Source organism: Patella vulgata, chromosome 5 (genome assembly GCF_932274485.2).
Source record: "Patella vulgata chromosome 5, xgPatVulg1.2, whole genome shotgun sequence".
NCBI classification, from domain to species: domain Eukaryota; kingdom Metazoa; phylum Mollusca; class Gastropoda; family Patellidae; genus Patella; species Patella vulgata.
Window position 1 is genome coordinate 72,342,113 of NC_065883.2, and position 24,060 is coordinate 72,366,172.

General features: G+C 36.6%; 1 protein-coding gene across 1 annotated transcript; it reads left to right on the plus strand.

The window, feature by feature from the left end:
- The first annotated feature begins 16,514 nt into the window (after nucleotides 1-16,514).
- Nucleotides 16,515-21,145, plus strand: LOC126821140 (acylphosphatase-2). The gene is made up of 4 exons (XM_050549475.2): nucleotides 16,515-16,665; nucleotides 17,493-17,509; nucleotides 18,185-18,294; nucleotides 20,731-21,145. The coding sequence occupies exons 1-4, from the start codon at nucleotides 16,521-16,523 to the stop codon at nucleotides 20,840-20,842; spliced, it is 384 nt and encodes a 127-aa protein (XP_050405432.2). The 5' UTR covers nucleotides 16,515-16,520; the 3' UTR covers nucleotides 20,843-21,145.
- The last annotated feature ends 2,915 nt before the right edge of the window (nucleotides 21,146-24,060 follow it).

Consider the following 24,060-nt stretch of genomic DNA (forward strand, 5'->3'; position numbering starts at 1 on the left):
CTGGTTTCAATCAACGTAAAAATCCTAAAATAATAACAGTCTCTAACTCAATCTCATCCACACTCTTCGACATTTCAAACACGACTTATTGGTCAATTTAAATCAACAATGATGTTGTAATCTTACCGTGAAAAGGTAGGCTTCTGATATTGAATATTTAAGACACAGTAAAAATTTTAAACTTGGCACATGTATCACGCGCTATTTGTAATGAAGTGACTGGATAAACGAGGCTAAACATATCCCACATGGGAAGATTACGACGTAGACTGGAATAACCAGATGCCAAAGACTGCCATTCAATTTGCACTCTTCACATATTTCACAGAACATAAATGATTAGAAATTACAGCAAAAACAGAAACGACCAATTTGTGTCCATTTCTATGTTCCAAAGAATAGCGATTTAGCTTCTTTAAAAAGTTTTCTTAAGTTGTGACAGAAATGCTTCAATTTCAATGCGAAAGAGTTTCACACAGATCTATTAATAACTTTACTGGGTTTCACACAGATCTATTAATAATTTTACTGGGTTTCACACAGATCTATTAATAACTTTACAGGATGAAAAGCTAAGATTTATCTTTTAAATCCAACTTACTTATCTAAAAAACATTAAAACAAAATCTTATAAATCTAACTTACCTGTCTAAAAACATTAAAACAAAATCTTACAAATCTAACTTACCTGTCTAAAAACATTAAAACAAAATCTTATAAATCTAACTTACCTGTCTAAAAACATTAAAACAAAATCTTCAAACTGAGCTGTAGCTAAACATAATTCTCTTTCATACTACAAAAAAAATATCAAAATTATGATAGAAAAACACAAATTTTACATGTAAATCTCGCCAATACATCAGGCCCCAAATTCATAAAACATTCTCAGAGTTACGTTAAGAATTTACTCAAAACTGTTCGCCTTATGTATTGTTTGCTATCAATAAAAGATGTAACAGAGAAACATAGATCAATGAAATTTCAGAACAGAATTGAAACATTTTTGGAATAATATTCCAGCAGCGCTAAATGACGCACCAGGCCTTTAAATATAATCTAGAATTCAGACTTTAAAAAATTTCGCTTTTGTTAGAAAGCATTAGACTACTCCTTTAGAAATTGTGTCATTTCATCGTTTATTTTGGCTACAAAATAAATCTGAACATCAATCTAGAGTATTTTCATTAAATTGACTTACTTCATTAAGATCTGTTCTTTCATGTACAGCTTGTGAGCAATCTACGATAGGAATCAATGAAACAAACGTTGATATCATCTGGAACGTCATCTAAAAAAAAATCGAAACCATTTTTGCATTTCTTCGAAAACAAACGATGCATAATAAAAAATACCAAATTTTTCCTGCTTAATCCGCACTAATATGTTTTCGGATTGATTATTTAACATTTAATTAAGAAAACAAAATAAAAAAATACCTATGCTAAATAATCTTTCAGGCATAGATTCAATCAGATTAAAAACAGGCCCATCAATTTGAATCAGGGCAAATAAAGATGGCAGCCTGTTACATAAGGAGCAGCATAGATCGATGGAATTTTCGTTATTTCTTTGTAAATACTGAATGGAATTGAACTGTAATTCCTATTAAAGAATCAACTTTCACGATGTTGTAACTTGCACAAGATTCTATAACGCTAAAATCATACCGAGGCTTTAATGGAAATAACGACAGACAATCTACATCTAAAAACACCAATATTTTAAAGTACTCTCACCAGTGATTTTTTGAAGTCATTAGGATCTATTCCTGGTAATGCCAATCTTAATAATGGTAGAACATGTGATGGGCCTTCTTGATACCATTTTCCTGCTCGTAACATAGGTCTCGATACCGATACAATACAATTAATACAAGCTATTAATCTATGTGGTTCGATTAACGTCTCCATAGCTGGATACATTCTGTAATAAATACAATAAATCATAAAGATGTGGTGCTACTCTGTAATAAACATAACACTGTAATCCAGATATCATTTAATCTTGTGTATTTAGCACTAATTTCTTTCACACAAGGTAAAATTTTATGGATACACAATTACTGAGTTTGATGCTAAGCGACGTTTCGACGAGGATACTCTCATCTTTATCAACGAAATGATTTCACGTTCATTCAATATCAAATCTTTATTCAAATATTCATAAAAATCATTTAAAATCACTCACTTCGAGACTAACACTTGGAACAATTTTATTTCAATAATTTGCTTGAATGGTAAGGTTCATTAGCAGTGGGAGGAATATGGAGGACTCGGATAAAGCCCTTGAGGTTGGAGAGAGAGAGAGAAATGGAGTTTAACGTCCACTCGACACAAACTAGGTCATTTTGGGACTAACACATGGATCAATTTTATTTCAATAATTCGCTTGCGCGTAGGGGTCTTTAGCAGTGGGAGGAAACCGGAGGACCCGGAGAAAACCCACGAGGTTGGACAGGCGACCCTACTCCTTGTCACGTACAACCAGGGAATCGAAACCCCGTCAGTTGACTCAATGACAGACCGTATGATACAGCGCGCGCGTGCTTACCATTCGGCCATCCCCCCCCCCCCTTTAGGTTGGGAAAGTGACCCTACTCCTTGTCACGTGCAAGTGGGGGATCGAAACTATACCACCTGACTCATTGACAGACCTTGTGATCTAAAGCAAACATTACACCACTCAATCCCCTATCATGAACAAACTTTACGAACAAATGTGACAAAAATCTCAAAACTTACTTTTCCATCAATGGAGGAACAATCAACTCTGGTCGTAAAGTTGCCAGATGTCTTATTGCCACTGCAGCATCTTGACTACCAAATTTACCAAACATGGCCAAAAATACAACTGTCTTTAAACTCTCAACAAAATAGGTAATGTCCTCATCGTTTATCTTGTGTGAGTCAGGTATAGGTGTCATCCAGGTAGGCTTTCGATACCGCTCTCTGAAGTAAAAAATAAATAAAACAGATTAGGACGTACGTATAAAAAACATTTTGTTTCTCAAATCTCCATCTCATTCAATTTTTTAAATAAACCCATAGTGTATCGTTGGCTCAATTATTATTGATACTGGATAATCCTACATTTATATGAACAATAATAACTGATACTGGATAATCATATATTCGTATAAACAGCATGATGAGATAGTGTCATTTACAGGCATTTCATTGAATGAGAAACACAACCCTGCAACAAATTTTAAAGTTGACTTCTTAAAATAAGCAGCTTAGGCCTACTCTTTCTAGAACACCCAATACCATTAATTCTCCTTTAATTTGGAATTTACATTCTAAGAATATACTTACCTTATTTTAAAACCTATAACTTACCTGTTGATAGGACTAACAAACAATTATAAACTGTACTATAATATAAATGATATTTAACCCTATAACATACCTGTTGATTCGACTAACAAATAATTATAAGTTGTACTATAATATATATGATATTTAACCCTATAACATACCTGTTGATTGGACTAACAAATAATTATAAGTTGTACTATAATATATATGATATTTAACCCTATAACATACCTGTTGATTGGACTAACAAATAATTATAAGTTGTACTATAATATATATGATATTTAACACTATAACATACCTGTTGATTCGACTAACAAATAATTATAAGTTGTACTTTAATATACATGATATTTATCACTATAACATACCTGTTGATTCAAATAACAATAATTATAAGTTGCACTATAACTCACCTGTTGATTCGTTTAACAAATAATTATAAAGTTGTACTATAATTTAAATTATATTTAACACTATAACTTACCTGTTGATTCGACTAACAAATAATTTTGGAAATGTCTGTAAAGATGCACTCAGTCTTAACTGTAAAATAAAAATGATAAATTATATTCTAAATGAAATTAAATGGTGGTTAACGTCCTACTTGTCAATTACATCCAGACTTATGAAGATGGACATGTGCAATGAGGGAAATTTTGCCTGGACAGTGGTGCTACAGCCTCTGCTTTTTTTAAATTCCAAATGTCCATGGTTCTTTTACATGTATGCCAATTTTTGTACTATTCGAGCAACTAGATGCAGTTTCTTTCTGAGTCTTTGTCTTGCACCGCTGACAGGAGGAAACCACGCCAGAAAATCCTGACAAACTTTCTCGGACAAAACTCCAGACCTCGCCTTATTCACAGAGACACCACAACTCCCTAATAATATGCAAAGCCTGTAACTGTTTGTAGCAAAATTCACTGCAATGATTTCGTTCATAATATAAGAAGAGAAGGTAAGAAAGTTGACTTACTATCCAGCGTCCCATGTTTGATGGATGATAAAATGTCTGCAGGGCTTTAAACAGTTTGTTTATATGTTCTAAAACAACTCGATCAGGACCCTAAAATATATTTGATAAAACATTAGTATCTGTTCAAACATCAAATCTACAAAAAAGCTCTGGTATGAACAAGCTCTGCCCATCCTTCCCCTGCACTGTCTGGTGCAAACGGTCTGCAATAACCATTTCATAGACAAGAGTGATTATCTAGACCAAGGTATGTATAGGATTTTTATCTAGGATCCGTGACGTTAATAGATATTACAGATATGCTGTGACAAAACGATTTCCTACGAATATTAGTATGGCTGCAAACACTGTTAGAGTGAAGGTCTGACTGGTCTGGTCATAGAATTCATGAAAAACAAGTAGCAACGTACTATGAACGAAAAGCTGACTATGACTTCATTGCAGCCATCTTGAATCTGGGACATCATATCAAAAACCGAAGTCAGTCAATCAATGCACAATTGTCCCGAGTCACAAGCATGTAAAATTTCATGTGGATCATACATGAATTAGCGGAGCCTTAGGCTTTGTTCAAAGAGCGTCGTTCCGAAAGACAAGAAGAGCGTAGTACCTAGAGACCAGTTCCCGTTCCAACAAGTACGATCACACTATGGACCAGGAACTGATAATTGTTGTTGGATGGAATTCAAAAATCTAATTCACCAGATTGATGCAAAATTGTTCAAAGAACAAGCATGCCAACTTTCATGTCGATTGGACTTGAATTGACAGAGCCTTAGGCTTTTTCAAAGAGCGTCACCCCAAGAAGAAGAAGAAGTTCCTCGTCCAAAAAGTGTTTTGTATATATAGATATATATATATGTGTGTGTTTGTAAATACTACTTACTATCATAGCTATAATCCATGTTACAGTATTATTAATACAATAACATGAATACCCTTTATTATTTTGTAGCTGTATTTCTTGTGTACCGACCGGCAGATTAAAACTTCTTAATACTCGGGTAAAGATCTGTAATAGATGAAAAAATTCATTTAAAGGGACAATAACTCTTTAGTATGCTATAGTTTTCTGGGCGCAAAGTCTGTGCATGCTTTGTTTTTAGGATAGAGTAGGCTATGTTCTGGGAGCAAAGTCTGCGCACAATTTTGTTTTTGGGATAGATTAGGCTATACATGTAGAGGGCTGTAAAATAGTATCCTTTGTCTGGGATTGATTACTTTAACATAACTTTAGCAAAGGGAGAGATTTGATGAAAATCTCAACAAGACTTTATCTAGATCTGTTTTTCAAATTGTCATCAACCTATTAAGAAAGGTGAACAACAGCCACAATTGACCTTTAAAAAGTCAAAAATGACACAAGCAGAGCAACATCAAAGTGTGTTAAATAAGCAGAATTTTAATAAAAACAATGAACTGTTCAGATCTGTTTTTCAATTACAAGATTTTTTTTTTTCATCAGGTGATCAATTGACCTTAAAAAAGTTGAGGGTAACACAAAGCGGAATAACAACAAAAGTTGTGGAAAAATCTGAATTTTACTAAAAACACAGAACTGACCTGTGGGACATATGGTGTCCAATCAATATACCCAATATTATCATTAGCCAGTCGGGAAAACAACGAGACAAGACTCTAAAAATATAACAAATATCACATATAGACCAATATTATCAATGCCGGTCAGGAAAACGATACAATATCAAATATCACATAAATATACATATAAACACCTTTATCAGCCACAGCCCTTTCCTAAGCGAGGTTCCCACTATCATGATTCGTGATTATAATTGTGGAGTTATCCCATCAGGTCTAAACATATATTGAGATCAGTCGTAGCAATCATGTTGATCGTTTCGAAGCATATCGAAACGTATCTGCACGTACCAGATCGTGGACTCAATAGGGACAACTCTATCGTAACGAATGGCAAGACAGTAAGAACCTAGCATAACCCTAGTTTTTCATGTAAATAATATAAAACGAGAAAAATATCACTGCAAACATTTTACACATTTAACCATTTATAGCAGTCAATAAAAGAGAGAGAGAGAAATATGGTTTAATGTCCACTCGACACAAACTATGCCATTTTGGGACTAACATATGGTTCAATTTTATTTCAATAATTCCTTTGCGCCTAGCGGTCTTTACCAGTGGGAGGAAGCCGGAGGTTGGAAACAGTCAATAAGATGTACTAGGTCCTTATTGGAATTACACATCATCGTAACAATAAAGAACAGAGAAATGGTTACAATAAACATAGAAAACAAAACAACTTACACCTTCCCAAGATGGCTGACTTTTGTAGGAATCGTACATATCCCAGAATTCTTTAAACCATAACCTATGAAAACATAAAACATATAATTGTTATTTACAGACACTGACAAAGTTGCCCCTCTTATCAAAGGCTATCTTTCTAACAATCTCGGACATGATTGTTGAAGTCCCTCCTATCAAAGACTATCTTTTAGCTAGAATGTCACTGACAAGGTAGCCCCTCTCATCCAAGACTATCTTTCTCTCAGTTCTTGGCAAGCTTGCCCCTCTTATCAAAGACTATCTTTCTAGAAGCCCCTCAAAAGGTTACCTCTCCTATTAAAGGTTATCTTTCTTCCAAACAATCAAAAAGGTTACCGCTGCAATCAAAGACTATCTTTCTAGTAGACAGGGATTATCTTTCCAGTAGACACTGACATGGTTACCCCTCCAATCAAAGACTATTTTTCTAGCAGACACTGACACAGCTGCCCTTCCTATCAAAGACTTATTAAATGAAATGAAATGAAATGGGGTTTAACGTCCTACTGTTCTGCTCCTACTGGGTTAATGAAGATGGGCACACGCCATAGTGTGCTATGAAAGAAATTTTGCTCGGATATCGAATTCGAACTGCCAGGGGATCTTTTATGCACGCCAATGTGTACACGGGACCTTGGCTTTTCGGTCCATCAGGATAACTAGACAGCTGTCTTTGTCAGGTCCTCCACTGACAAGGGGAAATCATACTGGAAACCCATTATAAAATTTCTCTGCCAACACCAGGATCGAACCCGCTACCTCCAGGCGAACAAGCATCTTACTCACTTAGCCACCGTGGCTCCAAAGATTTATTAAACATGCATGATTAAAATAATCTCAAGTATAAGAAAAGAGAGATTAAATAAAACCTACTTAAAGCCTTTATCATGATGTTCTGGTGGTAGAATAGTAGGCAGAAACAGTTCCAAATAATTCAAACCTTTTAATACTGTTACATCAAACGGACATAACAATGGTCGCCATTCATCCAGCATTTCCTGTGTGGCTTCAACGGGGAAATATCTGTTGATAAAAAAAAATTTGGTAAATTGTTTAGTCAAAGCCATAATATATATTTCTTGATAATACAGTAATTTAAAGGAAATGTGGCAGCTTTGTTTATTCTTAGACTGGTTGGGGAATAGATCAATCAGGGTTGGGGAAGAGATCAATCAGGGTTAGGGAAGAGATCAATACGGAAGGATGGGGAGGAGATCAGTCCGAAAAGATGGGGGAACAGATGAGGAGGAGGTCAGTCCTGTTGGGAAGGAGATCAGTGCTGTTGGGAAGGAGATCAGTCCTGATGGGAAGGAGATCAGTCCTGTTGGGGAGGAGATCAATCCTGTTGGGGAGGAGATCAGTCCTGCTGGGGAGGAGATCAGTCCTGTTGGGGAGGAGATCAATCCTGTTGGGGAGGAGATCAGTCCTGTTGGGGAGGAGATCAGTCCTGTTGGGGAGGAGATCAGTCCTGTTGGGGAGGAGATCAATCCTGTTGGGGAGGAGATCAGTCCTGTTGGGGAGGAGATCAATCCTGTTGGGGAGGAGATCAGTCCTGTTGGGGAGGAGATCAGTCCTGTTGGGGAGGAGATCAATCCTGTTGGGGAGGAGATCAGTCCTGTTGGGGGGGAGATCAATCCTGTTGGAAGGAGATCAGTCCTGTTGGGGGGGAGATCAGTCCTGTTGGGGAGGAGATCAGTCCTGTTGGGGAGGAGATCAGTCCTGTTGGGGAGGAGATCAGTCCTGTTGGGGAGGAGATCAATCCTGTTGGGGAGGAGATCAATCCTGTTGGGGAGGAGATCAATCCTGTTGGGGAGGAGATCAGTCCTGTTGGAGAGGAGATCAATCCTGTTGGGGAGGAGATCAGTCCTGTTGGGGGGGAGATCAATCCTGTTGGGGAGGAGATCAGTCCTGTTGGGGGGGAGATCAATCCTGTTGGGGAGGAGATCAGTCCTGTTGGGGAGGAGATCAATCCTGTTGGAAGGAGATCAGTCCTGCTGGGGAGGAGATCAGTCTTTATTCCTTAAATAAAGCTGCAATGCATTTGACCTTCAATTTGTTTAACTACTTCACTGAAATGCCACTGGGAAATCATCTATATAACAACATCTGTATTTACTAGTAGTAAAATATAAAGATACTTACACTCTGCAATTTCTCACCAAGTTCTTCAAAGTGGCTTCAATAGTACTGAAATGATAGAAGATAAAAAATATATTACCTATAGAAATAACCAGACAAGATGAAGGAGGCCCAGTCATCTTGATGCTTCACAATACATGGTTTCCATAGAAACACAAAAATTATTAAATCCATAGAAGGTATAACTGTGATGGAAGGACGGCAGATGGACCCGATTCAATATCATTCCCTAATTGCTTGTTAAAGACTAGAGAACTCTACCACAGTAAAAACTTCGCTCAGTAATATCAGTAATTGTATTCCATAGAATGGGGGAGCCACGGTGGTTAGGTGAGTAAGACGTTGGCTCGCTAACCTGGAGGACCTGTGTTTGATCCATGCATTGGCTGAAAAAGTACAGGACAGAGGGCCTGGGAAGGGTCAACGTATTCCATATAATAATAATCTGTTGTTTACAGTCAGAGAGAGAGAGAGAGAACTGGGGTTTAACGTCCACTCGACACAAACTAGGTCATTTCGGGACTAACATATGGTTTAATTTTATTTACATAATTCGCTTGCGCGTAGGGGTCTTTAGCAGTGGGAGGAAACCGGAGGACCCAGAGAAAACCCACGAGGTTGGACAGGCGACCCTACTCCTTGCCACGTACAACCGGGGATTCGAAACCACGCCAGTCGACTCAATGACAGACTTTATGATACAGCGCGCGCACGCTAACCATTCAGCCATCCAACCCCCCTGTTTACAGTCAGGGTCAGGGGCTACTTTTATATCGAATTCCAACTGCAAAGGGATCTTTTACGTGCACGCCAGTGTGTACACAGGACCTTGATTTTTTGTCCCATCCAAATGACTAGACAGTTGTCCTTGTCATTCCCTCCACGTCCTACACCACTGACAAGAGAAAACCATGTAGGAAAAACAAAATATAGAACAAAAAAGAAAAACTAAATAGCTATAAAAACAATTCAAGGTTAAATATTTGAGGAATAGTATTCTTTAAGAAGTAAAGACTTCAGGGAACTTTTAAAGGATGCTAAAGTGACTATTGTATGGATGCTTGACGGGTGGACCTTCCTTATGAAGATCGTAGCCTGACGAGTGAACCTTCGTTATGAAGATATTTATAAGTCAATATCATAATTTTGAATTTTATACGCTTTATATATGGAGTTCGTGTAAGATAGGGGTGATATGTTTATGTAATCTAGTGTGGGTAACTAAATGGGTGGCGGAGTTTTTAAGTAGGCGATCAAGAATCCTGTGCTTAGGCTTAAGGTTGTAGAGAAGGCTATTACAGAAATCAAAATTAAAGCATTGGTGCATTTACGTTCTAAAAACTTTACGTTCTGGAAACTTTCGAAATATGGTCATGTAGAATAAAACATTGTCAAGATTAAAACCTAAATTACGGACAGTCATGCAAGATTTAACTGGTGTGTCGCCGACCTTTAAGTGTCTAAACTATTTATCATCTTTCTTTGAAAATTAGAGTAAAAATGCAGTACCTCTGTCTTTTTATTGGTTAAAGCCAACTTGTTATCAACCATCCACGACCTAATTTCGTTAATACATTTTTCGAAACTGTGTATATTATTTGTTACATTCTTACACCCGAGGTAAAGTTAAATATCATCGGTGTAATTGTAAATCATTAAATTGAAGCCTTTACATACAAAAATATCTTCTAGGAGGGCACAGTACAAAGTGAATAAAATTGGGCCTAAAACACTTCCCTGAGGTACACCATATTTCAGTTCTATTGACTTAGAATAAGAACCATTTACACAAATTTATTGGATCCTACCTTTCATATACGATTCTAACCAATTTAAAACAGCATTTGAAATATTAAAATGAGATTTACTGTATACAATTATAATCAATTTAAAACAGTATTTAAAATATTAAAACGAGATTTAAGATGTGACAATATCAAGATCGATCGCGTCAAATGAGGCTGATAACTCTAAAAGAACCAGAACTACCCCTTCACCCTTACCAATGGATATTAAAATGTCATTATAAAGTCTTACTAATGCCATTTGAACACTCTTAAATTCACTGTTTGCTCACTGAAATTTTGAATACAGGTTAAAACACAATAAATAATTATGCAACTGGTTAAAAACAACTTTCTTGATAATATTACTAATAATATGAATAGTCAATACATGTCTGTAATTGGAGAGTTCGTTTTGATCAAGTCCTGTCGGCTTCAGAAGAGGGCGAACTATTGCCTCCTTAAATATGTCTGAAAAAACTCTGGTCTGGAGAGATAAGTTTAACAACAGATGTCACTCGAGGAACAAGGTAGGCAATACACATTTTAAGGAGAGATATGGGAATGGGATCTAGTTCTTGTACGAAGAGTCGTTCGGTTGGGACGAAAAACTGGAGGACCCAAATACAGATTGGTGTGCACGTAAAAAATTCCTTGGCATATGGAATTCTATATAAGAGTAGGTTGTAGTGTCGCAAGCTGGGCATAATTTCCCTCGTAGCACACAGTATGGCATATGCCCATCTTCATTAGCCCAGTTGGAGCAGAACAGTAGGATGTTAAACCCCATTTCATTTCCATAAAATGGTGTAGATGTATAAGGATACATACGTTGGAAGAAGCTGTAGACCCAGAGGTTCATATCTTGAATACATTACATATTCTACCAAATCATATAATGGTCTCCATGGCAACACTAAATCATCTCTTGTTAGCAATTCCTTTTTCCTGAAATAAAACAAAAAATATGAATAAAGTGTAATCTTAATATGCAACCACTCAAGACAAATTCAAATCAGAAATAGTACAGGATGACAAAAGCAGAGTTGCAACAGTTGATGATATCTCAGTTTCCAGAAAACACATAGACTATATTTAAAGGACAATATTGGTGTCAGTCATTATTACATATACAACTGGTTAAACACTTCCAAATATAATTTTAACACAGAGATCAAAGCTATGATAGATGCGTTATAAAGCTTTCAATAAAGGGAAGTGACGAACGCAAAAGGAAAACATGAGTTATTTTTCTATATAACTAATTGAAGTGACGAGTGATAACAGATTTGCGGGCTAATTTTTGCTCACTAATAATTCCTTTGAAGACCAAAAGTTGTTATAGGAGACTGTGGGAGGACATCTGACAATTCAAAAAAAGTAATTGACTGTCACTAGATAAAAGAAAACGAGAAAAATAGAAAAATCTGTGCATTACCATGTTTTATTAAGTATAGAATGAATATAAACAAGGGAATGTACGGACTATTTCTATTTTTCTCATTTTCCCTTGTCTAGTGACATTATCAGATATCCTCTCAGTTTCACATACTGTAACACCTTTTGGTCTTCGAAGGAATTATTAGTGAGCAGAAATCCGCCCGTGTATCTGTTATCGCTTGTCACTTCAATCATTTATATAGAAAGATAACTCGTGTTTTCCTTTTGTGTTCGTCACTTCCCTTTCTTGGAAACTTCACAACGCATCTATCGTAGCAATGAACTTTGTGTTAAAATTATATTTGGAATGTGCTTAACCAGTTCTATCACATATGTGATAATGAATGACACCAATATTGTCCTTTAATGTAATAAATATTAAAATGTCATTGATATCTTGCACAGTTTTCTACTTTTAAAGGGATACTGAACTGAACTGAAATGGGGTTTAACGTACTACTGTTCTGCTCCGAACTGGGCTAATGAAGACGGACATATGCCATACAGTGTGCTATGAGGGAAATTCTGCCCGGGCAGTGGCACTATGGTCTACTCTTATATACAATTTCAAATGCCAAGGGATCTTTTATGTGCATTCCAATGTATACACGGGACCTTGGTTTTTCGTCCCATTTGAATAACTAGACAGCTGTCCTTTCAGGCCCTCAGTCCTACACCACTGACAAGGGAAAACCATGTCGCGAAATCCTGATGAACTTTCTCCGCCAAAGCAGAGATTGAACAGACGACCTCCAGGCTAGGGAGCCAGAGTCTTGCTCACTTAGCCACTGTGGCTCCCTTTAAAGGGAAAATATAACTATTAATATGTAAATAAATTCATAATTATCTGAAGAACATATTTATCTTTCAAATTTTGGGGTCAATTATAAGGTGAAACATTTGCATCCTTAAAATCAGGTGTGTTTTCCTTTACGATAAATGATGGGTGGGCACGACAATATTATAAAATACAAAATACATAATTTATGATAAAGTTATTGCAAAACATAATTACAGAGTGACAGATGGCATTTGATCAGATTACATTACTTGTTAAATATACTGTAAATAACCATTATAACATTAAACATGTATCTTTATCTTACACATTCATTAATCAATACAATGTCCTCAATATTATTAATATTAAACATACATTATACAAGAGCTAAATCTGCCTATTGCAGGTCTTTCTTTAGGCCTGGAATGTTATATAAATTATTAAAAATACATTAATTAACTTACCCAGACCATAATCAACTCTCGATGGCATCAGATTTCTCCGATATTAAATAAATTAGAACAGTTTAGCCATATTTTGATTTAAGCTAAAAATGGAGGAGCGAGACTTAGCTTCGAACAACCAGTATGGTGGTTGAAATTATTGCACAATATCTTAGCTCGTAATAGAGTAATTTGAATGAAATTTTCAAATTAGTCATTTTACATTATCTATTTTCGAACTATTATACATTGTAGCAAGAATGGTCGGCTCTTTGTCTAAATCTTATATAATGTATCTATAATAAATGAAATGGAATTTAATGTCCTACGCCATACAGTGTACTATGAGGGAAATTTTGCCCGGACAGCGGCACAATGGCATACTCTTATATCGAATTCTAATTGTCAAGGGATCTTTTAAGTGCATGTGAATGTGTACACAGGACCTTGGTTTTTTTATCTATCCAAACAACTAGACAGCTGTCCTTTTCAGGCCCTCCGTTCTGCATCACTGACAAGGGGGAACCACGCTGGAAAATCTGGATGAACTTTCTCTGCCAATGCAGCAATCATACACCCAACTTCCAGACTAGCGAGTCAGCGTCTTACCCACTTAGCCACTGTGACCCCCTATTAATATTAATATAATGATGCCTTTAACTATTGTTTTATACATTTTATAAATTTGGCAAATTAATAATTTCACTTGGTAGACTGTGACATGGGGCAGCAAAAAGGTCAACCTTTGGACCAATATCTGGCCAATCTGTCATCACTGTCTACATGTATATATTACATTGACTCGTACATATATTATAGACCACAAGGAAGTAAATTTAAGGGTCTCTTTAGATTGTTCTTATATCCTATTCTGTATGCCTTTATATTGTATATTCTATTCTTAATGCCTTTAAATTGTATATCCTACTCTTTAATGCCTTTAAATTTTATATCTTTGAAATAAATACTGTATAAACAAATATTCCATAAAAGCCTAGATTCATCTTATTTTAGAACTTGTAATTATTAATTGAAAAGACCCCCCCCCCCCCAACTGATTAATACCTCTTTAATACCATAAATTTCAAATGCCCCCAACGGATTAATATCACATCAAATCAACATAAAGGAAATGATTAAAGTTTAACATATCCTCACAACCTGATTTAAGTACTGTTCATGTTGCCTTTAAGTTTAATAATGCATATTTTATTTTTCATTTTCTATTGTTAAACTTTGTGTTGAATCTGGTCTGGTCTTAAAGTATTTTAAAACCAAAATATCCATTTGAATCTTCGATATTATTGCATTTTAAACATTTGAAGGTAATAAGGTCTCATGAACAAGACTTCTACTCTAGAGCGCTCTGTCTCAAGGAAGTAGAATACCTGGTATGTAGTACATATATATAAGATATATTCACTTCATCTTGGAGCCACGATGGCTAAGTGAGTAAGATGCTGGTCACAGGTTCACTCCCGGTGATGTCCGAGAAAGTTCTTCAGGATTTTCCAGCATGGTTTCCTCTTGCCAGTTGTGTAGGACGGAGGGCCTGACAAGGATAATTGTCTAGTCGTTCGGATGGTACGAAAAACCAATATTATGTCCCCTGTATACATTGGTGTGCATGAAAAAGATCTCTTGACGGTTGGAATTTGATATAAGATTAAGAGTAGGCCATAGCGCAGCTGTCCAGTCAAAATTTCCCTCATTGCAAACTATATGCCCTTCTTAATGAGCCCAGTCAGAGCTGAACAGTAGGACTTTAAACCCTACATGTATTTCATTTCATTTTTTATTTTCACTCCATCATCAAAAAAAAGTGATTTTTAATCATTAATCCGTTTGTTTTATTTTACCCCAATTTATGCTAATCAAAAACACCTGCTACAAGACTAGCAATAGACTAACACCAGCAAATCTGTATTTGACCCATAAACCCTGCTTTAGGAAAAATAGATGTAACCCAAAACTATATAACTTACTTTAGTAAAGTTGACAATTTTCCAGCAAATTTTTGAACAGCTGACAGCTCTAATTCTGGTATTGTTGTCAACTCAAACATGAGATGTACTAAAGTCACATGATCTTCCTTGGAAAAATTATATCCATATATACGAATATACCTAAACAAAAAAAATAAATCTAGCATAATCACCTTTATTTACTGTTAGCTATTGGGGTACCAGTATTTTAAAAAATCATCCATGTTTTTTAAAACTGACATACTTTGGTCAAAACGGCTAAAACTTTAGTTTAAAATGTTACAAAATATCAATTTGTTTTGGGTGGGGGGGGGTATAAATACCAACTGATTCTCATTTATTTGATAAAAATAACAATTTTAAAAATGGCTTCAACTAATCAACACAATGAATTAAAAGCTATATTGCTAAATCAGATAAGATAAAAATAACAATTAATCATTATAGTCAATTAAAATGGTTAGTGTTAGTTAAACCCAGAAAATTACATTATGTTTTTCAACTGATTGGTTAATCCCCAATTACTTCACACTCTTCTAGCTATTACTTATTATGTAATATGAGCTGAACTTTGACATTTGACTGAAGTGTTTGGCCGTTTCAGTTTATGGCCGTTAAGGTGTTATGTTTATAACATGTACCTGCGATACAGCCAATGTGACCGATGGACAATGCTAAAGCCTAGCACCGAATTCATCAACCATAACACAATAAATGCTTTAAATAACATTAATAATGTTGGACGGGAAGAGTGTACAGTTTATGTAATTTTCAGAGGCTACAAGTAGCCTCCACTACAACAATACTGGTCCATTTCAATCAATATTGATGTTGTTATCTTGCCGTGAAAATATCCAACATTTAAGACATTTATAATCAGTACAGGATAAATGAAAAGAGTATTAAAAATTCAATCTAATCATTCATTAGAAACAATTTGCCACTTTTATACCTTGACAGCTGGTCAGCCCAGTGACTGGCACCATATTTTATATTCCTCAATTCCACTGCTCGACCAAGTTCACCTTTAATTTCTGCCAAAACTTCCACCGATTCCTTGACAATCGTTTCATGGTAAGGCAGAAGTTCGTTATAGATTGACTCCTTTTGGGGCTCAAACCCCAGACTCTCCATTTTACTGTCCATATGTTAGTAAACCGTCCCTTTTTATATTTTGTTTGCAATCATGACAAGCAAGTAAGAAAAGTCGCCATTTTGTCAAAACAAGACGTAAAAATGTGAAATGGTCTCTGATTGGTCATTCAATAAATATCATCCAATAAAAATTGCTGTCTTTGCGATTTTTGGTGTGGTATAGGGCGGATAACTCTCAGGTAGAATGACTAAACGAATCAAAACATTATTTTTAAGTATTTGGAATTTTCTTTTAAACCTTCTAATTTGCTTATATCACTGTTTATCTGATGTAATCATGTCAGGGGGGTTGTTATCTGTTAATTATGAGGTGTTTGGCCAAGTTCAAGGTATTGAGCTAAACCAAATTAGTGGCTTTTATTGAAAGTTTTAAAAGACCCAGAAAGTTCTAGTTCTACTCTCTCTTACTCTCTCTTACTCTAGGAATATTAGTAGATCTACTGTAGCAGTCATTAATAATCTTGTATTTTTAAGAGTCAAAAACAAGGAAAATAAATGAATAGAAAGTAATATTTGGTGGAACAATATTTCAACAATAAGTCTACATTAATCAAATTAGAGAGAGAGAAATGTTGTTTAACATCCACTCAACACAAACTAGATCATTTAGAGACTAGGCCTATTAATCAAATAAAGGCTAAACATAAAACAACAACCAAATTGGTGCAAAAATGATTAAAAACGACTACAGGTGTATAGGCTGGATGAATGTTAACGGGGCAGAACCTGAAATGTCTGATAAAAGTTCTGGTTACAGACGGCAGTGGACGTCTGCAAGAGGCAAATGACCCCCTACCCCTAACCCAAGAAAATTTGACGGCCGCAAATGCGTTTTCCTGGCAAACTCAAATTATAGCCACAGTTAACATTTTATAATCAGTACACAAGTCATGTACTTTATGGTTTCGAGTGCCATTTGTAATGAACAAAAAAATAGGCCTACATAAAATGTGGAAGTAATTAGTAATATCTGATTCACAAACAACAAAACAATAATGAAAAAAGTATGCTAGATGGACTAAGCAGTTGTTTACGATTTTATTTTCCACTTTTCAACACCATATAGTAATCACTTAAAATTCATAAATCAATAATTTTATTACTACATTTCATTAGGATACAATTAATATTAATAGGTCTAAATTATTTATTTCAGGAGTTTTCTTTCGGCAGGTATGTAGGCATACATGTAGTAAATAAAAGATATCTAACATTGTATATTTCACTTCACTATGGGTCTACAATGTAGCTATATTAGGATTTTTTTAGTTTTTTGTGTATCTAATCAAAATTACAATTTAAGATAGTTTTATAACCATTAATTAGCCAGCTGTTGTCATGATAATGATTAGGTTGTGTGCAAAATTAGGAGCCACGGTGACTAAGTGAGTAAGACGTTGGCTTGCTAGCCTGGCGGTCGCGTGTTTGATCCCTGCTTGGGCCAAGAAAGATCCTCAGGATTTTCCGACATGGTTTAACCTTGTCTTTGGTGCAGGACGGAGGGCTTGAAAAGGACAGCTGTCTACTAGTTTGGATGAGTCGAAAATTCAATGTCCTGTGTATACATTGGCGTGCATGTAAAAGATCCCTTGACAGTTGGAATTTGATATAAGAGTAGACCATAGTGCTGCTGCCCGGGCAAAATTTTCCACATAGCACACTGTATGGTGTATGCCCGTCTTCATTAGCCCAGTCAGAGCAGAACAGTAGGGCATTAAACCCCATTTCATTTCATTAAGAACTAATATTACCCATTTCACAATAGTGGCATGTTATTAAAAGAGTAGAACTCGAATAACCAAGAATTCAGTGATATTTGAATAAATATACAATCGGTTTATTTTGTAGAATACAGTTGATACAGCTAGTGCCCAGGGCTGTGTAGGCTGGGTTAGAAATACCCATAAAGGGACTGTGGAAGGTGTAGTACAAGGAAACAGAACACAAATAGATTTTATGTAAGTGCAAAATTGAAGGGTATTATGGAGAGGGGTTTAATATAGGCTATGCCTGTTCCCCCATTGCTATTCAGATACAAATCTGAATAAAAAAATAAAAAAAGAGAGAGTATTATGGACTTTGTGTAGATAATAGAAAGTAACCCTGCTCATCAATTTTGATTTTCAATATCTAAGGGTTCAGTAGCTGAAACATTCAGACAAGTTTGATATACTTTACTTTACATTATGGCTTCTGATTTGCATAATTCATTTGTATGAACTTTTACCCTGTGAAATTTGGGACATGCTCTTCACACAGATTTTGGGCCTACCAAGTCTAAGGAGCAGATATATACTATTCAAAAAAAGTAGGGGATATTTGATTTTGGGGGCATAATACTAAAATATGCAAATGACTACGAAAAAAGTCACTATAGAACCTAACAGAAGAAACATTTCCAGTTACATGTGACGCCCAAACGCACCAATAGCTACCGCATGGAATGCAGGTGATGCTTGGGATCATCATGGGGGTCCAACCCAAGATTTGCACGACTCTGACTTTGAATGTTACAGTCATTGTGGCGTTGAATTCCAGGGTGGAAACATCAGTTTAATTGTTTTAGTGACCAGAAAACAAATTTTAATATGCTTCGGCTTACCCAAAATGAAAGGTTACGTGCCCTTGGCATGCTACAGATCGGCACAACACAGGCGGTTGTTACGCGGACGATGAATGTTTCTCAGTCTGTTATAAGCAGGCTATGGTCCAGATACCGTGATACACAATCTGTACAGGACAGACCACGCTCAGGTCGACCAAGGGCGACAACTCAAGCCCAGGATCGATTTATCCGTACCTTGGCCTTGAGAAATCGTGTCATCACAGCAAATCAGATCAGCGCTCGTCTTCAAACAGACACTGGTGTGAGAGTGAGTGGCCAGACGATTCGGAATTGACTGCCTAGGGGTCACCTTCGCGCCCGACGTTCTCGCGCGATCCCTTGTTTGAGAGATCATCACATTCAGGCAAGACGTCGTTGGTGTAGGGATCGTCAACACTGGGATAATCGACGCTGGAGCAATGTGATGTTTTCAGATGAGTCAAGGTTCACTGTTGATTTTTTGGACAGACGTAGGAGGGTGTGGCGTCGTCGAAACGAGCGCTTCCAAGACGTTAACGTCATCAGACATGATCGATTTGGGGGTGGTTCTGTTATGGTGTGGGGAGGCATCACTGTTGCTGGAAGAACAGCTTTACATGTTGCTGCAGGGCGTGTTACAGGCCAGTACTACCGGGACAACATCTTGGCAGTCCATGTTGTGCCGTTCGCACGACGTCATGGCCGCCGTTTCATCTTCCAGGATGACAACGCAAGATGTCACAGGGCCAGGATCGTTACAGGTTACCTCTAACAACAGAACATCACCACATTACCTTGGCCAGCACTGAGTCCCGACCTCTCCCCCATCGAGCATGTCTGAGACATGCTTGGACAGAGGTTACGTCAACGTCAACAACGTCCTGCCAATGTCCGAGAACTTGCTGCTGCGTTGCAACAGGAATGGGACAATCTGGACCAAAATGACCTTAGACGTCTCATTAGGAGTATGCCATGTCGTATCAATGCTTGTTTGGCAAACAGAGGAGGATTTACCCGTTACTGACTTGGTTGTGATGCTGTGGTAACTTTGCTGTTTGACCCCGGGTATCATTTTACCCTTATAATGGTCAGTCTGTGCCTTACTTAGTCTAACGATCATTTGGAATAAATCGATGAATGTGAACTTCATTTCATTTTGTCATTTGTTTCTTCGTCAGTTTCATTAGGTGACTTTAATAACACGTAAAAATCAAATATCCCCTACTTTTTTTGAATAGTATATATTCAACTTTTTACATGACACTTTTAAGCTAATAGTTATATTTTGTGAAAAAGTCGCTGGATCACTAGCCAGGTTGTATCGGGTTTGATCCTGGTGTTGGCCGAGAAATGTCACCCAGATTTTCCAGAGGGACTTTCTCCTGTCAGTGGTGTAGTCCGGAGGACCTGATAAGGAACTGTCTCTAGTGGTTCAGGTGTGGTGAAAAGCCATGGTCTTGTCATGTTCCTGAAGCAACGACTGCAAGTTTTACAACATCTAGCTGTTGCTAGATTAGTCTGAAATTCCCAATTGAAATTAGTAACGAAAAATGTAGAGTAGTAAGCGAACGCCTTGATAAGATGTACAGAGTTAAAGCGAGATCAGGCCTTCTATTGAAGGTGTGGTTGTGTGTACATGTTGGCATGCACATAAAAGAACCCTTGACAGTTGGAATTCAACAAAGAGTAAGGCATAGCACCACTGCCTGGGCAAAATATTTCTTTCATAGTATAAAGACATAATAAATTATCTAACCTTGTAAAACTAGAAATTATTAATTAATTAATTTAAATTTATATTTGCTTTCAGGAAACACTGGTTAAGTCATGTTGGAAGTCCTTTTTCAAGAATCGACAAATGTAACTTTTCCAACGAAAGAAGCATTGCCTCTCTTGAATTCAAGCGTTTTGGTGTTCGATGATATAATTGATGCTGAAAAAAAGTTATGATAAATTCCTGTTATTAGTGAAACTAAAATTCTTGGACTGCCCTGGAGTGTTTGACTGTTTGTTCAATGTTGACTAATACTAATACAAGTTTTGTTTCGTGCCATAACTGTTACGTTGAGTAGTTAATAAGCCTATGAAAACTGGTGAAAACCTTTAATTTGAAAATAAAAGAGAAAAGACATTAAGGAGATGATAGAACTGAACGTGATAATTGGAAGAGAGATAAACAAAGTATTTTTTGTTCTCAATATCAAGAATTAAGTAATTGAACAAGATATTTCAATAGTCTTGAGTTTGATCTGTGCCCGCCCACCCCTAACCGTAGTAGATAATTATGGTATATTGAGTTTATAGTTGTATTTAATGTATACAAAATCAGAATGAAGGACCTCGTGGTATCTATCTTCACCTTCGTTATATCGCTAATGATTGTGATTGTTTTCATCGCACTTGGCTGGTACGTTGTGTGGAAGATGTTTCTGTCTAAATTCAAATTTGTGCGAGAACTTTTAGGAAGAAATGACTCAGAACAGAAGGTTGAAAAGTCGCCTCATAGGAGTTCCAAAAGAAAAGACTGACTTTTAGCGAACGTCGCTGTAAAGCTCTATTATCTGCAATGAGAAAAATGATTTCTCTTTATTTAGAGGGCATTCGGTAAAGATATAATACCCCTCTTTATCAAGAGGGCATTCTGTAAAGATATAATACCTCTCTTTTTTAGGAGGGCATTCTGTAAAGATATAATTCCCCTCTTTATCAAGAGGGCATTCTGTAAAGATATAATACCTCTCTTTATCAAGAGGGCATTCCGTAAAGATATAATACCAAGTGGGCATTCTGTAAAGATATAATACCAAGAGGGCATTCTGTAAAGATATAATACATCTCTTTAGAGCACGTTAATTATTTAATACACCCGAAGACATGCTCTCCAAGTTTTTACTTTTGTACACAATGACATGTTATTCCAAAATAACAGGTGGGCACTCGAGTGAACGTTCCAGAATTTGACCATCTGATTAAAATACAGATCTATATTTCGTTTGTTTTTCTATACTTTTGATGGCCTACACTACACAAAGATCTGACAAGTTGTACTCGAAGGTCGTGTCAGGGGTCGTACAAGCGGCTTTTGACCCTATGATGTCAGACATCGATAAATCAACCAGCGTTGACGTTTTTAGTGGTTTACCCACAGTTCCGTGCACGTAACCCAAGAACTCACCATAACAGACTGCTTCACTAGCTAATCCCTCACATTAACCAGAATGCGACTTATATAACAACTCATCCAGATCCTAGTGTAGTGAAGACAAGTAAAACAAAATTTTGAATTATAAAAAATGAAACGAAATAGGATCTGTGTTTTAATCAGATTGAGAATTTGAATTCTGCCAATCCTATGAAAGATGTCAGTTGAATAAATACAAGAATTCTGAGCGACAAGCCATTCCCTAAATAAATATTGCACAATCTCGACCAATCACCTTAGCTAACATGATTGATTAATGATTACATTATATTATGACTTTCCTCATACTGCATCTGGCATGAATGACACGATTCCGTGCTATCTTGATTGTAATTCTGTCAGTTTGGAACGTTTTGGACTGACAATCAAGCACCCACCTGTTATTTTAAATACGGACACAAATTGTGACAGCGCTGTATGGATTACAACACACTGTTTGTGGTTGTGTCTTATAATCAAAAAATAGAATGGTATTAATTAGGGTAGAAAACTGTATTTGGTATAGTGTTTGTTATACAGTAAAATCCTGCTATAAAGACCAGATGCAGGGCTGATAAATAAATAAAAGTGGTCTTAATAGTGAAGTTGTCTGAGGGTGGGTGTTGGGATGGCCTAGTGGTCCAGAGTGTCACGCTTAGAGCTCCAGCTGTGGTTTCGATTCCTGGTGTGAGCGTATGTGGTTTGGAGATAGCCTTCTCAATTTACTCTGGGTACTTCCGGTTTCCTCCAATAAGCAAAAAAAATAAAAATAAGACAACTGGTCTGCGATATAACCTTCGGTGGAAGCAGATATTAAACACAAATAAAAGAAGAAGAATAGAGTTGTCTTAATAGTGAGTTGTTATTGAATCTATAGGGTACTCTGTATAATGTCCAGTGTAGCCAAAGGTTTATTAGTCTGTATACTGTTATAATATAATATAACCTCATCAAGTATCTTGTCTTTATAGAGATAGAGAGAAATGGGTTTTATCGTCCACTCAACACTCAACACAAACTAGGTCATTTCAGGTGACCCTACTCCTTGTTACGTACAACCGGGAAATCGAAACCATGCCATTTGACTCAATTACAGACCTTATGATACAGCATGCATGTGCTAATTATAACCGTTCGGCCATCCAACCCCCTTGTCTTTATAGAATAAATAACCCTATAAAAACGGGGGGGGGGGGCCGAATGGTTAGCATGTGCACGCTGTGTCATAAGGTCTGTCATTGAGTCAACTGGCGTGGTTTCGAATCCCCGGTTGTGCGTGACAAGGAATAGGATCACCTGTCCAACCTCGTGGGTTTTCCCCGGGTCCTCCAGTTTCCTCCCACTGCTAATGACCCCCTACGTGCAAGCAAATTATTGAAATAAATATTGAACCATGTGTTAGTCCCAAAATGACCTAGTTTGTATCAAGTGGATGTAAAACCCCATCTCTCTCTCTCTCTCTCTCTCTCTCTCTCTCCTGTAAAAACTGATTTTGTACATTAAAATTCCAGAAATCATACACTTCCATTCAATAATGAATTACTGGTTGTAAATTTATATGATCATGATCAATTGATAATAAAATGGATTGTTTTATTTTATTTAGAATCTGGTTGTTATTTGTGAATGTAAACCAAGCAAAAGTTATTTGCTTTTCAGATGTGTTGCTTTCCATGTGATGGACAAAGGCTAATAATGAGTAAAGTGATGGAGTGGTGTCCCCTTGTCAGTGGTGCAGGGCGGAAGGTATGGCAATCTGATTTACAGAGTATTACGAAAGTCTTCTAATATCTCTGTAAAAGATGACTGCCTTCAACAAATGACGACATATCATGCGGCGTCAATCATTGGCTCAATGGCTCGTACATTGTTTACATAAGACGTTACAGATTTGAGCAGAATGGTGCCTTTTACTCATTTTAATACCCATTTACATTAAAATAGGAAATAATTTTTACC